The 16,203-nt window shown below is 44.0% G+C and overlaps 1 protein-coding gene across 1 annotated transcript; it reads right to left on the reverse strand.

Moving 5' to 3' along the window:
- Positions 1-596: 596 nt before the first annotated feature.
- HHEX (hematopoietically expressed homeobox) lies at positions 597-6,449 on the reverse strand. Its single transcript, XM_057735842.1, has 4 exons — positions 6,046-6,449; positions 3,770-3,948; positions 3,524-3,574; positions 597-1,730 (listed from the first exon to the last, which is right to left on the reverse strand). Exons 1-4 carry the CDS (start codon positions 6,416-6,418, stop codon positions 1,512-1,514), a joined length of 822 nt encoding a protein of 273 aa, XP_057591825.1. The 5' UTR covers positions 6,419-6,449; the 3' UTR covers positions 597-1,511.
- Between the last annotated feature and the right edge of the window lie 9,754 nt (positions 6,450-16,203).

Raw genomic sequence — 16,203 nt, forward strand, 5'->3', positions numbered from 1 at the left:
CTGCGGGTGATTCTGAAGCTCGCTGAGGAGTGAGAACCGCTGTCTCGGCACAAACGACTGCCCGCCCCCCGCCCCCGCCTCCGGGCCAGGGCCCCACGTCCCCCTAAGCGGACCCCCAACCCGGGCTCGGCAGCCAAAGGCTGACGCAGTGTTGACTCACGCGGGTCAAGGACGGCGGCCCGGGCCGGCCCGGCCAGCCGAGGTGAATCGATGGCGTTCGGCGGCCCCGCGCTCGGAGGCGGCGGCGCAGCTCTTGCCGCCGCCCGGGGCACCCGGGGCTCGGGGTCCGCGGGCGGGAGCCTTCGCCGCTCCTTCAGACGCACCCCCCACCCCCCGCCAGCCCCCAGCAAACTCCCGGGGAGAGGCCCACATTTACCTTGCAGGGGCTCACCGCCGGCGGCAGCCCAGAACCGCGCTCCCGGGACGCCAGGAGCCTGGAGCCGCAGGAGCCCCGGCGAGACGCCCTGCCACATGCCGCTGCGCCCGACCCCGCGCCCCAGCCCCCGCGCCCGCCCCAAGCATCGCGCCAGGCACCCCAGGCGCTGTAAGAAAAGGTGTGGGTTTGTTTTAATCAAAGAATGAGAGGTCCGACGAGATCAGTCGTCCCACCGACGGATTTATTTCATAGACAAGTTACTCATTTAAAAAAAAACCATTTTGGCCATGTTTTTTTGGTTTTTTGTTTTTTTTTTACAGCGAATTATATATACACACATTATAAACACTGTTTAATATAAAACATAATATCTACAGTCTACTTACATTTAATTAATTTGCTACTTCTAGTTCACCTGTGATTAATTTTAGTGACTGATGAATCAGTTTCTCTGCTTGAACTGAACTATCCCCTTAACGCCTTGGTCAAACAGGTACTAAGTGATAGTGCAAAACAAGCATTTAAGATTATCAATGTATAATGATCATATATCTCTCTGGCAAAACGAACACATACATGCCCAGAGACAAGAGCTCTGAGGTGGTTTTGGATTTAAGGCAACAGTATAAGAATGTAATACAAGAGTAAGGAATGTTTCCTTTAAAATATTCAAAGGCTGCCTGAATTGTGGGCCCTCTTTCCAAGGCATACCTCTGGATCTGGGATGTCCCTTTATTTTTCCATTAAATGGGATGTAGAAACAGATCATAGAAAAATCATTCAAGAAACTCCTATTAAAATCTTTAAAGTTATAACTTAAAAATTTAACAAAAAAGGTTCAAAATTATTTTTTATAAATAGAAAAAAACAAGTTACTTTTTAAAAAGGGGGTGAATTTAATCAGTGAAGAGTCCCTTTATCATACAATCTAAAATCAGTTCATAAACTATTTAAGTCAAAATTAAGGTTTCAATGTGAGTTTGTTATTTAACCAGTGCACCACATATTTTAGGTTCTCAGAATACCCCAAATTTATTCCCTTTCTCATATAGTTTTCCGGTTCATCTTTGGAGATTTTCTGTAGCAAATGTTATTCCAAAGCCCAGTTTTCTGAACATGCCAATGTCAGTGGTCATCATCCAGCATTAAAATAGCCTTTATCCCCCTCGATGTCCACTTCCTGATCAGAATCCTCTGAAATCTCTGATTCAAGGTCTTCCTGGGAGACAGGGGAGGGTGAACACTGAGAACTATCCAAAGCACCTTTATTCTGTTCACTGGGCAAGTCTTGCCTCTGGTCGCAGGAACTGTCCAAACTTTCCAGTTCTTCTTTTTTATTGTTTTGAGGGTTCTCCTGAATGAAGAGGATGAAAATGGAGATTGGTGGGATCATGAGATATGGAGAAGTGAGAGACATAAATCAAATGTCTTTTCATCTTCCACCATCTTTTGAATTTTTAGTTTATCAACTGCTTTCAGGTATAATATTTTATTCAGAACATACATACTTGTGCTTCTTTCTCACTTTGGAAGAAGCAAAGTTCCTGTCATATCAGAGAAAGATTATACTCTTGCCAGATAAGAACAACCAATCACAAATATAACTGTAAATGTATTATGTCAAATGAAGCCCAGACCCATGGTCTTGAGGTTCTTAAAAGTTTAGGGAGAAAAAGAAATTGGATCACTACAGAAACGCACTATCTTTATTCTTAAAATATTTAAACCTTGCCAATTAACAAACTCTGCTAGGCATTTAAAAAATATGAATGCTAAATAGTGAATTAAAGATGGAATTTCAAAATTATTAGACTGAATCCTTTTTTTATGCATTTTCCAGAGTAAGTTTACAAACATATACACACATAAATGTGTAGCAAGCTGCATAATCATGGGAAAGAAAAAAATGCAGAACTGGAAGAATGTTGCCAACTGGAAAGGGAGACAACTATAATTTACTTAAAATCTGGAGGAAATTTCTAGAAAATATTCCCATATCACATAGGACCCACTATTTTCCCTGGGAAACTACTTTTGACCAAGAACTAAATAAATTAGTAAATTTTTAATCCTGCTTTTGTCTAAAATACACATAAACACTATAAGGAAATATTATGATATACTGCTAAGGTTTTTTTCCTAAAGCAAGACTATAGAATAATAGATTCACCAAGCTTGCAACTATCTAACATGTCACAAGGTCAGATACTGAGAAGGAATTTGAAAATTTTTAAATTGTGCTAGAACAATGAAATTATGGGAATTTTATTTTCTGTTTCAAAGTGTTCTTTGTGACACACTTGTTTTTAATGAAAAAGTTATGATCGCTAAATTTTAAAATGCACATTGCTTTCCATTTCCCCACTCATATTATTGTTTCAAAAATATCTTATTATAAACTGTACATAACTGTCAAATGAAAAATTCAGCATTTGTCAGATAATTTTGGAGAAGACATCCAAATTAGGACATCAAAAACAAATCTTTAGCTTTAAGTCAACAAAGCTGTCTTTAAAAACTGAATTAGCCTTTACTTTTTATCACATATTGCGTAACAAGGTCATTGGAAGAAAGACTGTTAGAAAGTTTAAGCTGCCTTCCAAACAGGCATGGATATTCTCTTACTGTTTTTATATTCATTTTAAGAGCTAGTATTAGAGGGAAAATAATTTTTTAACTCTTTGATATTTAATTCTTCTAAAAAACAGTGCAAACAAGACTTAAAGGTGTTTATTTCCTTATATTTACCCTTGAGCTCTGCCTAGTTTTATTATGGCTGTGTAAATAAAAGAAACAATTTTCTCCCCAAGATAACTGCTTAAGTCATTTACTGTCAATTACTTTATCTTTCCTGCGTTAATTAGATAAACAACATATGGGGTTTATAAAACAATTAGCTGGGAGTTTTACTAGCCAGTGTGTGAAAACCCAAGCATAATTGATATAGGAACTGCATTAGGTGCTTTTAGCATTACTGCCGCCTGAACAACTCATCCTGCATTTCAGCAGGACTATTTGCCTTTTTAATCAAGGTGAAGAGGTTAAATAGTCCCTCAAATGACTTTTGCATACAAGCTATAACAGGCCTCGCATTGAGATAACATGATAAAAATATTTATTTCCATAGAAACAGAGCCATGTCAATACCTGTTTTAGTCTTCTCCATTTAGCGCGTCGATTCTGAAACCAGGTTTTGACCTACAGGAAAGACAGAAAGAAAATTTGCCAGGAGCCCAGAATCCGGAGGGACCTGGGGAGGTGGGAGAAGCCGGTCAGGAGCGACGGAGCCAACCAGCGCTCCAGGCGCGCCAGAACTCCCGGTGGCTCCACTGTCTCCCTTTCGCCCCGCGACCCCGCCCCAGGAGCCGCCGGGCGCCCGGCGAGCTAGCTCACCTGCCTCTCGCTAAGCTGCAGCATCTTGGCCAGACGCTTCCTCTCGGGCGGGGAGAGGTATTTCTGGGTCTCAAACTTCTTCTCCAGCTCTATGGTCTGGTCGTTGGAGAACCTCACCTGGCCGCCTTTCCTTTTATGCAGAGGCCTTTGCAGGAAAGGACTCCAGAGCAGGGGTTTGCCTGCGGGCAAAAGCGATGGTTAGTGAGGGCCCTGAAGCGACCTGGCCCACCCCAGACCTGCCTGCACTGGGGGTGACAAAGAACGGGAGAGGAGGCTACAGGATACTCAACCAGACACATTCACATTTACCCTTTCAGACATGGACCCAACAGACTCCCACCAATACACATCATACCCAGAGACACGGGAACACCCAAAGTCACCTACACTGCATATGCACACTTGTACACTCACAGACACACACAACCATCACACCCAGAGCTAGATACAATCATTCTGATCCCCAAAAGAACACCGACTGTAGGTTGAGCTTAAAATACCATGACCCTCTTTAACCAGTCGCTCTCGGAATTTATAAACCTTTTTAGCCTAGAGAACCTGCAGAGAGGTCCTCTCCCTTGGTGAACGGCACCTTCCAAATACTCCTGTGTGCTTTATGTTGGGGAGGAGCGGGTCTGTCACACTAGCCAAGGCGTTGCTGCCAGGTGCCGGCGGCCTGGCTACAAGGAAAGTCCTCCTGGTCGGGGCACAAGCATCAGCGCGCGTGGAGCTTCCAATCCTGGCTGGAGGCCGCCGGGCCTCCTCTGATTTCACACCCGGGCGGCGGGGGCGGCCAGTTAAAGCCACCCCGTGGGCTATGGCAACATTTCCGTCAATGTGTTTCCTGTTGGTCTATCTCGAAAAACCCTTTGCTTCCTCCTGCGCAGTCCCAGCAGTAACCCAAGGAAACCCAGGGCTCGCTCTGTGAAATCGTTCGCCCCTAGGCCCGGCCCAGCTGAGGGTTCCCCTCGGGCCCCAGCAGGCAAACAGCCGCACCTGGCCTGAGGCATCAAACCCTCGAGGATGGAATAAAAATCACAATAACTTAAAAAAAAAAACATAATCCCCTCAAAATCTCTCTATCGATGAGAAGGGCAGGTGGAGAACTGAGCGAGGGACCACACCACAATAAAGATGACAATAAAATGTCAATTAATTAAAATGTTAGTTGTCTACAGGGTGCCTGCAGAAGTTGCCAATAACTGAGAGTTGATTTAAAACCCTGGTGACCCAAAGCAAGGAGCCCCGTTTTATTTATCCCGGGTTTCAAATGCCGGAGGCACAAAGGGCCACTCGGAGCGCGGATCACGGGTGGCTTATTTCTTAGGCCGCTCACTAAGGGACAAGTCCCGCAAACTCTCTACGGCCAATGTGTCCGCGCTACCCTTCCTATTGCAAAGACGTGTGGGTCAGTCCGTCCGTCTGTCCGTGGGTCTGCAGGCCTGCGCTAAACGCTTTGAAAGCTGGCAATGTTTTTTTTTCGAGATTTTGCTTACGTCAGGATTCAGACTAGTGCAAAACAGCCTCAAAAAAAAAAAAAAAAAAAGGAAGCAACTGGTTATTTTAGCTGCCATAAAGTCACATCCCACACAGAGGAAATGAACAATATCAGAAAAACGGATCCCGGCTATCAGAAGTCGAGTGTTTCCTGAATTTGTCTGTATTGAGGATGTCGATAAAATAATCAGCAGCGTGCACTACTCCGGGGGAAGGGTCTGCTTCATGCAGCCAGGAAAACACTTAACAGCTTCTGAAACCAGATTTACTCCTATCGAGAACTCAAGATTTCCTGTATGAACGGAAAGGGTCAGGCTCTTTCACTGCACAAGCTTGTTGAACCAGGTCCAGCCCCGTCACCACCCGGGCCAGGCAGCTATCCCTGCCCCACAGGGGCGGCCCGGGGAGCCTTGGCATTCCCTTCCCGGTCCCTCCAGCTAAGGGAGCTCCACCTGGGCCACACGCGCCCCCGGGACTCCTTCAGCCGCTGCCCCCTGCGGCAGCGCCCGAGGTCCGGCCCGGGCCCGCGCGCCCCGACGCCTGCAAGGTGCAGGAAACCCAATCTGAGTCACGGTGCGGTCAGTCTGGGCTGCGCGCCGCCGGGGCCCGCGCCGGCCGTCCCCCGCGCGCGCCCGACAGCCGCTCTTCAATCGCTTTTGCCACAACTTTCTATTGCCTCCCCCTCCGCCCCCGCCGCCTCCTGGGCGCTGCCACCTGCCGGGTGGCGCCTTCCTCGCCGCCGCCCCGCCTCGGCCCCGCCATGACCCCGGCCGCCTTACCCAGGGGGTCGTGGCGGAGCAGGGCGTGCGTGTAGTCGTTCACCGACCGCGGGAAGGGGTACAGAGGGCCCCCGAAGCCGCCGGGTCCGTAGGCGGCGGCCAGCGCGGCGGCGGAGTGGTGCGAGAAGGCGGGGTGGATCGGCGTGGGCTCGTACACCGGGGTCCGGTAGGAGGACACGAGGCTGGTGAAGGAGGAGTTGGGGGACGGCAGCGTGGGCGTGGGGGTGGGCGCGGCGGGCCCGCGCCCCAGGATGTCGTCGATGTAGAACGGCGTCGGGTGCGCTGGCTGCAGCAGCGGCGTGGGCGCGTACAGCGGCACCCCCACGGCGCCCGCCGCCGCCGCCGCCGCCGGCCCGGGGTGCGGGTACTGCATGGCTCCGCCGCGCTCCGGCCCCTCGGAGAGCTGCCGGCCCGCGCCGCGGCGCTACATTTATCCGCGCTCCGCGCTCCCGGCGATAGGCTCTGCCGGCCGCGGGGTGGGGCCGCGCTCTCTGGCCCCTTCCTGCCGCCGAGCCCTGCGGCCAATGGCGCGGAGCCCCGGGCGCCGCCTCCCGCCCCCACCCTTGGCCCGCCCCCGCCGGCCGAGCTCCCCGCCCCCGGGACGCGCTCGCTCCCAGGCTCTGAGGACCCCGCGCCCCGGTGTCCGGCCGCCGCCGACGCTCGGGGCTCCAGGCATCCTGGCCCCGGACGCCCTCGAAGGAAGCCCAGGGCCGCGTCCGTCGGGCTAGGCGGGAGGCAAGCAGCTGCCTGGAAGGCGGACTCAAGTGGCCCTGGCCCCTGCGGCGAGGCATCTCCGCCGAAACTCTGGAGCACTGGTCCAGGCGCGGGCCCGGGGTGGCGGCAGCCGGCCCTGACAAGGGGCGACTGGACTCGGGACCCGCAGGCGTAGAGGCCACTGGTTGGGCCGCGCCTTCGCAGGCCTGAGAGCACCCTCCGTGGTCAGCGCGCTCCCAGGAGTAACGGTAGCATTGGCTGTTGTCCCGGACGTCTCCGGAGTGCTCTCAACGGGAGAGGTGCCCTGGGTTCCTGGGGTGACTCCGAGGAGAGACATCCACGGCCCTTGCCTGCGTCCCAGTAGGGTAAGGATGATTAGACCTCAGGTGCTCCAGACTCTTGGCCTATCCAGCTCGTTTCATTTGTGAGCCCCGGGACTCAGCCACTTCCCCCGGGGACGCTGGCAGAAGTTCCTTCGGGCAGGAATCAAGGAAAGGCCTGGGACCTGCGGCGCCAGGCAGAAGCTGTGCAGTCTTCTCTGACCCGGTGAGGGCTGCTCCATGTCCCGTATCCCCGGGACCTGGGGGATCGCAGCTGCGCGCAGCCCCGCTTTCCCTGTTTGCACGTGTTTTCTATTGAAGCCGAGACGCAGCCCGACGTGGCCTCGGCTCTGTGTAGCTCCACTCGCCTGCGGGGCAAGGGGGCATTTTCTTGATTGACGCCCTCCTGCGGCCGTCACACCTCGCGGTGAGCTGTTTCTGCCAAGGTCCTCCATTAATCGTGGAAATGGAAAAATTTCCCGGCTTTTTCTTTTGAGACTTTTTATATACATCTTGGGATTATTTCTCCGACTGCAGCGGGAAGGCAGTAGGAAAAGTGGGCTGGAAGCCGGATGGTCTAAGTTCAAATGTCAGTCCGCACTTTTTTTGTTGAGCAACTATTGTGTGCCAGCAGTGAACAGAACAGATGTAGTTCCTGTCCTCGCAGTGGCAGGAAACAAATTTTAATACAGTGACTTATGTATGTGGTAGGAAGGAGACGTATGTGATGGCCTGAAACCTTATAACAAGCGGACATCACCTAATTGGGGGAGGGAGATGTGTTAAGGAAGGGAAAGGGTTCCCCAAGGAAGTAATGTTTGGAAAATGAGTAGGTGTCAAGGAGCCTAGAGAGGAACTAACATTTCAAGTCCAGAATAGCATGTGAGTGTCCTCAACACAAGTTTTAAGGTCACCCTCCCTGAGCTTTTCTCATCTGAAACATTCAGATCTTAGCCTAAAGTTTCTAATCTTTGGGGTTGTGGTCATAGGCATTTTTCAAAATCTGATGACAGACCAGAGCTACAAGCACAGACAAACACAGCAAGTGTAATATGCTATCTTTTCAGTTAAATGTTGGGAGAAGGTAAGACTATCTGTGCCTTTATTATACAAACTATCTCTGGAAGGATACACAAAAACCTAACAACATTGGCTGTCTATGAAGAGAGAGGTGGAGTTGGAAGGAGAATGTACTGTACACTTTGTGACTGTTTGGAGAATTGAACCGTGTGGATGTGTGACCTCTGCATAGTATAAGTAGGTCCTTGAAGGAGTGGCTGATTCTAGGTCTGGGGCAGGAAAAGTACAAGGTGAGCTCCAGGCATCTTGTGCCAGAAACTACATACAGAAAACAGGAACCCGCTTGCAGGGTCTTCCACTGGCCAAATTTGGGGTAATTTAAGCATCAAAACTGTGGATTATGAGTTCATAATATTACTGTCCATAGTGATACTCAGAGAGAGAAAGGGATGGTAGATGGTAAAGCTGAAAGAATGCTAGCTAAAGAATGTAGAAAGAGTGATAAAATCAGAAAATGTAATAATTCATTCAAGAATCATTAGACTCCACAACCATCAAGTGAAGCATTGTTGGGCATGAGGATTTTCACAAGGTCGCTTAGTGTCACCCCGATTGATTGGATTCTGGATTTCTTTTTTTAAGCTCTAAAAGACATCTAGGGGGTTAACAGGGAAAAACTGAATAGGGATTGTATGATAGATGGCATTATTAAAGTAGTGTTCATTTAGGTGTGATATTGGTATTGTGGGTGAAATGTCCTTACTCTGGGAGGTACAAGCTAAGGTATTTGAGTGTGAAAGGTCATGAAATCTGCAACTCATTTTCTAATTGATACACATACACAAGTATATACGTAAGTGTATATGTAAAGAGGGAGATAAACCAAATTAGAAAATTATTCATTTGTGAATTTAAGTGAAGAGTATACAGATGTTCATTGCAGTACTTTCAGCTTCTCTGTAGATTTGAAATTTTTTAATAGAAAAACTTTAAAAAGTAAGTATAAATTTATATGCCAAAAAATAAAAACATTGTCTCCATTTTTTTAAAAGGTAAAAGTTTTTTGAATTTTTTGTTAAGTCTGCATACAAGTTCAGGTAGTGCATTCCTCCTGGAAACCATCTGTGGAGGGCCTTTTGTAAATCATTGGTCTCTCTGGGGTCTGGTCTGATGTTATGCCCCCTCCATCATTCATAATTCTCCTCACATGGCCTGATGGAGAATTCAGGCAGGTGCCAGAAGACTGTGAAAGTGAAGTGTGTTCATCTGTGTACCAAGGACAGAGACAGGATTGGGGACAGTTGTTATGTTAAAGGACTTCAGAAGTTATGTCTGGCTCTTCAAAGATTGGGACCTCAGGAAACTACGCAGATAACTGTGGTTATTATTTTCTCACAAAATGTTTCTCCCTCATCTTTGTTTTTCTCCTTTTCCCTTGCCCCTTCTACCTAGCAAGTAATTGAGATGATTACTCCAGTTCATTTAATGCCCTTACAGTAAATCACTAGCCAGCCTTCATCCTCTATCTTCATCAATGGTATGAGTTTGTAGTTTATTCTGTGCATGACTCAGCCACCAGCCAAAAAGATCTACATCTACAAACGTTCCAAAAGTATATATTAAAATACTGAGGAAATAATCACTAATATAGGAAAAGGAAGCATCATTGCTTTCTTTGATTTAGCCACAGACCCTGTGAAGTGATGGAGATCTTATACGGCACTGGTACATTCCACGTCAGCTACATAATCCTAACCAGCAAATTGAAGCACTTAATTCTGTTAGGCTATATAACACCATGTCTTCTAAATCCAGTCGTCAGATCCACATTCATTTTGCTATAGTTAAAAAAAAATTACAACCACATTTGTGAATGTCACATTCATTGAACTACATAATTTTTAATATCACTTGTGTAGGTTTTATAGTTTGTTTTATTGTTTTAAAAGTCATTTGGGGCTCTAAAAGAACTAGATTTTTCCAAAGTTGTCCTTATAATTTTTTTTCACCCAGTCAGAACTAATAAAACAAAACTGTTGTAGCTATTTAATTCAAAATCTCTTGGAGTTTCAATATTTTCTCTCTGCTGGATACTAAAACCAATAAAGCTACATGAGATTTTAATTATATTCTGAATTAAACAAGACTCTCTTTAAAAATTTGGCACCATTTATTTTAGTCACTACTATTGTGCAAGATACCAAACTTTGTAAGAAGAAGAGAAGGTGGTTTTCACCTCTAGTTTATCTCTAGTAGGAGTTTAGGTAAATTTTTTGCTACTTATTTTCAATAATTAAGTGTACATAGAAGTAAAACTTCAAATTAGCTATAACTTGAAATCATGGATGGATTTTATTATAAAAATTTCTCTCTTTGCTTATGCTGAAAGTTTTATTATCTTCAGCTGTTGGAATGACTAAATCATTTATTAAATCACATGCAAGTCGTATTATATTTTATTTAAAATTTGACAAAATCTAATAAATTGGTGTTTTAGGGTTTTACTAGCTTACAAGATGCTACTGTGATCAAAAGAAATATCTTGTCCATACCATGAATGGGATCAGAGCTCTGAAATACAGGCAATAGTCATCATAACGTTGCTTCTATGGTGTCCACGTTTTATATACTATAATGTACTTTACATAACATCGTAACATGGGTAAATTTTACCAACTATTGAGCTTTGGGTGGAGCTTATAATATTTATTTGCTCAATTAAAAAAGTGATGAAGAACTCAATAACAGAAAGACAGAGAACCCTATATTTTAAACAGGCAAAAGATCTGAATAGATATTTCGCCAAAGAAGATACACAAATTGTCAATAAGCACGTGAAAAAAAGTTTCCATATCATTACACATCAGGGAAATGCAAATCAAAACCACAATTAAATATCACTTTACATCTTCTAGGATAGCTATAATAATTTCTTTTTAAAAAAGCAAAATAAGAACTTCCCTTGTGGTCCATTGGTTGGGTCTCTGCGCTTCCACTGCAGGGGGCACAGGTTCGATCCCTGGTAGGGGAAACTAAAATCCCACATGCTGTGCAGTGCGGCCAAAAAGAAAAGAAAAAAAAAATGACTCTAAACAGGAATTCCCTGGCAGTCCAGTGGTGAGGACTCCACAGCCAATAAGTAAACAAACAAAATAATGAATGTTGGTAGGAATGTGTATATTTGGAACACTTGTACGTTGCTGGTGGCAGTGTAAAATGAAGCAGCTGCTTTGGAAAACACTCTGGTGGTTCCAGAAAAGGTTAAACATAGAGTTACCACATGACCCAGTTATTCCACTCCTAGGTATATACCAAGAAATGAAAACATTTGTCCATGCAAAAACTTGTACACAAAAATTCATAGTAGGATTATTCATGATAGCCAAAAAATGGAAACAGCCCAAATGTCCATCCACTGATGAATGAATGAAGAAAATGTACATCCAAGCAATGGAATATTATTTGGTAACAAAAAGGAATGAAGTTCTAACACATGCTGCAACATAGGTGAACTTAAACATTTTGCTAAGTGAAAGAAGCCAGACACAAAAGGCCACGTATTAGTTGATTCCATTTATATGAAATATCCAGAATAGGCACATCTATAGGGACAGAAAGTAGATTAGTGGTTGCCTAGGGCTAAGGAAGTTGGGCGTAAATGAAGGGTGACTGCTAATGGGTACAGAGTTTCTTTCTGAGGTAATGAAAATGTTCTAGAAGTTATTGTAGTGATGGCTACGCAACTTTGAGAATATCCAGAAAAGAAAAATGTTTAATGGGTGAATTATATGGTGTGAATTATATCTAAGTAGAGCTGTTATGTTTTTTTTTAATGATAAAAGGATGTCACATGAAAATCAGCAATGTACCCTATAATAATTTTAACAAGGGCTAATATCAGAAGTGATGTTTTGATATGTAATCCAAATTTGTGGATATTCAGCTAAGCTCCCAGGCAACAATCCTTGAGAAAGAACCAAAAATGATGAACCAGGACTCATGCTGTGTGGACCATGGGCCCTTTCTGTTCAGCACACCAACCTACTTCCCTGGATCCTGTGTTCCTTCATTTGCATTTTTTCACCAGGCAGATGTCCTTCTTTCAAATCACCCCCTAGAAAAAGGAGGAAGAGGAAGTTTATTGCCAAGGAAGAAAAATTTAAAGCCGGTGCAGATTCTGGTCCTGATTTTTTAATTTTCATGAAATTATTTGAGATCTTATGGACACAAAATTCCCCTGTCCTTAACTCTAAGGAGCACTCAAAGATTCTATTCTGAAAATAAACTTTTGGTTACCAAGGAAGGGAGAGAGAAAAAAAAAATTGGGACTGACATATACACACTACTGTATATAAAATAGATAACTAGTAGGAACCTACTGTACAGCACAGGGAACTCTACTCAATCCCTGTGATGACCTATATAGGAAAAGAATCTTAAAAAGAGTGAATATATGTATAACTGTAAAAAGAGTGAATATGTGTATAACTGATTCACTTTGCAATACAGCAGAAACTCACAACATTGTAAAGCAACTATACTCCAATAAAAATAAAAATAAAAAAATAGTTTAGCTGGAAAAAAAAAACTATTGTGTGAAAAGGAAAAGGCAAAAAATGTCATGATGCCCAGTTCATAAAGAAGTCACAGGTCTTGTTGAGCATGACTGTGAGGGTCATAGAGAAATCTTCAGTTCAGAGAGGTGGAGGGAAAACATTCTGGAAATCCTAAGTTTGGGGATCAATGAGAGCTGGAGATGATCACCTCCTCGAAAACTGAGTAAAGTGCTTCAAGGTAAAGACACTGTGAGCTGCCTACAGGAACTCACTCTCTTGCTTGGCAGTGGCCTCATCTCAGATAAAACATAATCTGGCTTTCCAAGGACACATTTTTCCCCCAGCTGTGAAAGGGGCCTGAAATACTGAATTGTTTCAGGTAACTCATCAAAGAAGTCTGAGACTATTAGGAGAGGTGGGAAATATTGATCATGCCAATGTTTGACCTAAAAGGTCAAATCTGAAGTTATAGGTCCTAAGAAACTGATAACATCAGTTGCTTAGAAGGGAAACTGCACGGTGATGCACACGTAGGGGTGAGGGTAAGAATGAGATGGGAAGTGGCTTTATCCTGTATACCCTTTTGTACTTTTTGAATTTTGAGCACGGTTCCTGAAACAGTGTCTGGCATGTAATAGGTAAGCAATAGATATTTTTGAAAGGGTGAATAGAGTCCAACAAATGTGATTTTTTGCTCTACACCAGAGATTGGCACAACATTGTAAATCAACTATACTATTTTTATTGCGAGCTTTGATTAGTTTCTTCACCATTTTGAGCTCCAGTTTCCTCAAAAGTAGCATTGTGGTAATGTCTCTCTGATAATACTGTTATGAGGATTACATGAGTTAGTGCATGTAAATCCCTGGCCTACACTAAACATACAATAAATAGTGGTTGCTGTGGTGATGCGCATAATGATGGTGATGGTGGTGGCACCTACGACAACGACAGTGGAAGGGAAGTAGACCAGAAGGATCTACTAATTCTTTTGTGAAAATACAGCATTGCTCCCATAAATTTTGCTTGAAATAAATGTGCATCATCTGGATTTGGGGATCTTTCGTTACAGAGAGGTTTTTCAATGAGAAATGAACTTGAGGTCTACTATACTGTGGGGGATATAAAGATTAATGAGACAAGGTCCCTGCCCTCAAGGAGCTTTGTTATACTAGTATGGGTGAATGAAGGTCTTGAAAACAAACTCTAGACTACCTGATTGCTGTTGTTTTAGTGAACTAATTAAAATGAACACACTGCATGAAGATTCAAGAGCTGGAAACGTCAATGAAGCTAATACTCAAGATTCTGCAGTTATTACAGTTATTAGTGTAGCAGTGAACCAGATATCACGTGGACAACATTCTAATCTTCTTCCCTTTTCTTTGCTTAGCATCTGGGCTTTTTGTGTGCTGTTTGTATATATCCATAGATATGAAAGGTAGTATTACTCACTGGTTAAAAGCATGGATCTTTCTCTCACATTTCCTAGCACTATGACCTTGGCAAGGCATTTACTTTTTCTCAGCCTATGTTTTTTTATTTTAGCCTTAAAAAAAAAAAGCTAATAATCACACCTGTATCATACAGTTGTGAGGATTAAATGTACCACTGCCTTTAAAATTTTTAGCGCCATACCAGACCCAATAAGTTCTCAACTTCCTTCTGTTTGAAAGTAAAATAAATTTTGCCTGGAGGCAAGCAATAAGGTATAAAGAACTTAGCTTAGCCCATCTTTCCTTCTCCCAAGTTGAAGGGCAAACAATTTTTGGTTGTGTGATTTTTTAACCTCATAAATTATGCAAAATACTATTTGCATGGCTTATGTTGAAGAAAAATAAAATTGATAATAGGAGCAGGACTGTACATTTCCTAAACCTTTGCTAGTTTAGGAAAAAGATAGTTCTGATTTGTTTCTGCTTCTGAGTTCATGATCTTGATTATTAGTACCTCCAGCCAGAGAGCAGAGCCATGTTGAGATGGGGAAGAGGGAAGCAGAGAGAAGAGGGATTGATGGTTGAAGTGGGAGCAGCGGAAAAGAGGGAAAGAGCCCAGGTTGCTTTGGGGGACTGAACTTAATAGTGTATAGTCCCCAAGACTGGAGAGAACTAATGGTTCCTGAAGACCAGAAGCTGTGAGGACAGTCATCCCTGTGTTCCACCAGCACCCAGCACTGTCCCTGGCATCAAGATGGCATCATCAAATGTGGGTCACTGAGCATCACCACAGCACTTCTAGGAGAGAGCAGGATTATATACGCTGAAAGCCCAACACTGAGTACATCTGGGTTTCTAGGAAGAGCGAGCCATTCTGTTTTTCTGAATGAGAAGGTGAACATCTGGATGGAGCAGTATATTTAAGAAGTCTCAGAGGGAATGAGGACCAGGAATACGGACAAGAGCAGCAGTCCCTGGAGCAGAGGCTGTGGTGGCAGAAGCTCCTAAACTTGGTGGCTCATGGCACTGAGCCACGGTTCGTGAGGCCTTTCTCTTTTGTGGCCTTCAGGAGCACTGATTGTGGAAGTAGAGCAGGAGGATGTTACGCATGGAGTCCCAGCCTTGGAGCTGATGGAAGAGCAGCCACAAAATGACTGTCGGCTCATTATTTTCCACCCTATTATCCCTCTAAGGCTGGAAACCCAAGAAACTTTTGCTCCCTTTTTATAATCCAGCAGATAGGTAACAACTCCGTTTTATAGATGAGGAAACAGGCCCGGAGAAGTTAAACAACTTGCCCAGAGGCACAGAGCTAATAAACAGCAAAGCAAGGATTTAATCTCAGGCATGATTCTTGAACAAGATCTTTCTGGGCTGCCATAAAGCCATGCTATTAGTTAAGCAATTGTAACAGGTGCAAGTACTATGTTTTAAATAAGAAGCCCATCCCTATCACTTTATTCCCTGGGTATGCACCCATTCCTGGGTATTCTAGGACATTAAAGTGAAAAACAGGAAGTCTCCACACAAAAAAAAAAAAAAAAAAAGGAAAGCAAAGGGTTTTTTTGTTTTTGTTTTTTTTGTTTGTTTGTTTTTTGGCCATTCTGTGGAATAGGCAGGATCTTAGTTCCCCAGCTAGGAATCTAACCTGTGCCCCCTGCAGTGGAAGTGTGGAGTCTTAACCACTGGATCGCCAGGGAAGTCCCTTTATTAAATCTAAATGTATAAGCGAGTATATATTGTCTATTATGATTGGGTACATAAGTACATACATACATGGATACAGTAGATACAAAATTATTAACCAGTTAGCACCATGCTCTAAATAAGTTAGATTTCTACCACCTTTTATTTTAAAAATTATAATAACTGCACTAGGTTATTTCAAATTCCATATATGAAAAGTGTTTTGATTATATTTTAATTATCCAATATTGTATTTTAAATAAGTCAAAGGCACATTTTCACACAAAGGATAGAAAATAAGCCTACTGTTTATTTTTATAGAAACGTCAAGTAAAGATTATTATGTTCATCAATTCATGGTCTAGTCCCATTGATAAAAAGAAAAATCAGAGTGATTCTAAAAGTGTAACTTGATTTTGGTTTTGC

This window comes from Hippopotamus amphibius, chromosome 5 (genome assembly GCF_030028045.1).
Source record: "Hippopotamus amphibius kiboko isolate mHipAmp2 chromosome 5, mHipAmp2.hap2, whole genome shotgun sequence".
Lineage (NCBI taxonomy): Eukaryota > Metazoa > Chordata > Mammalia > Artiodactyla > Hippopotamidae > Hippopotamus > Hippopotamus amphibius.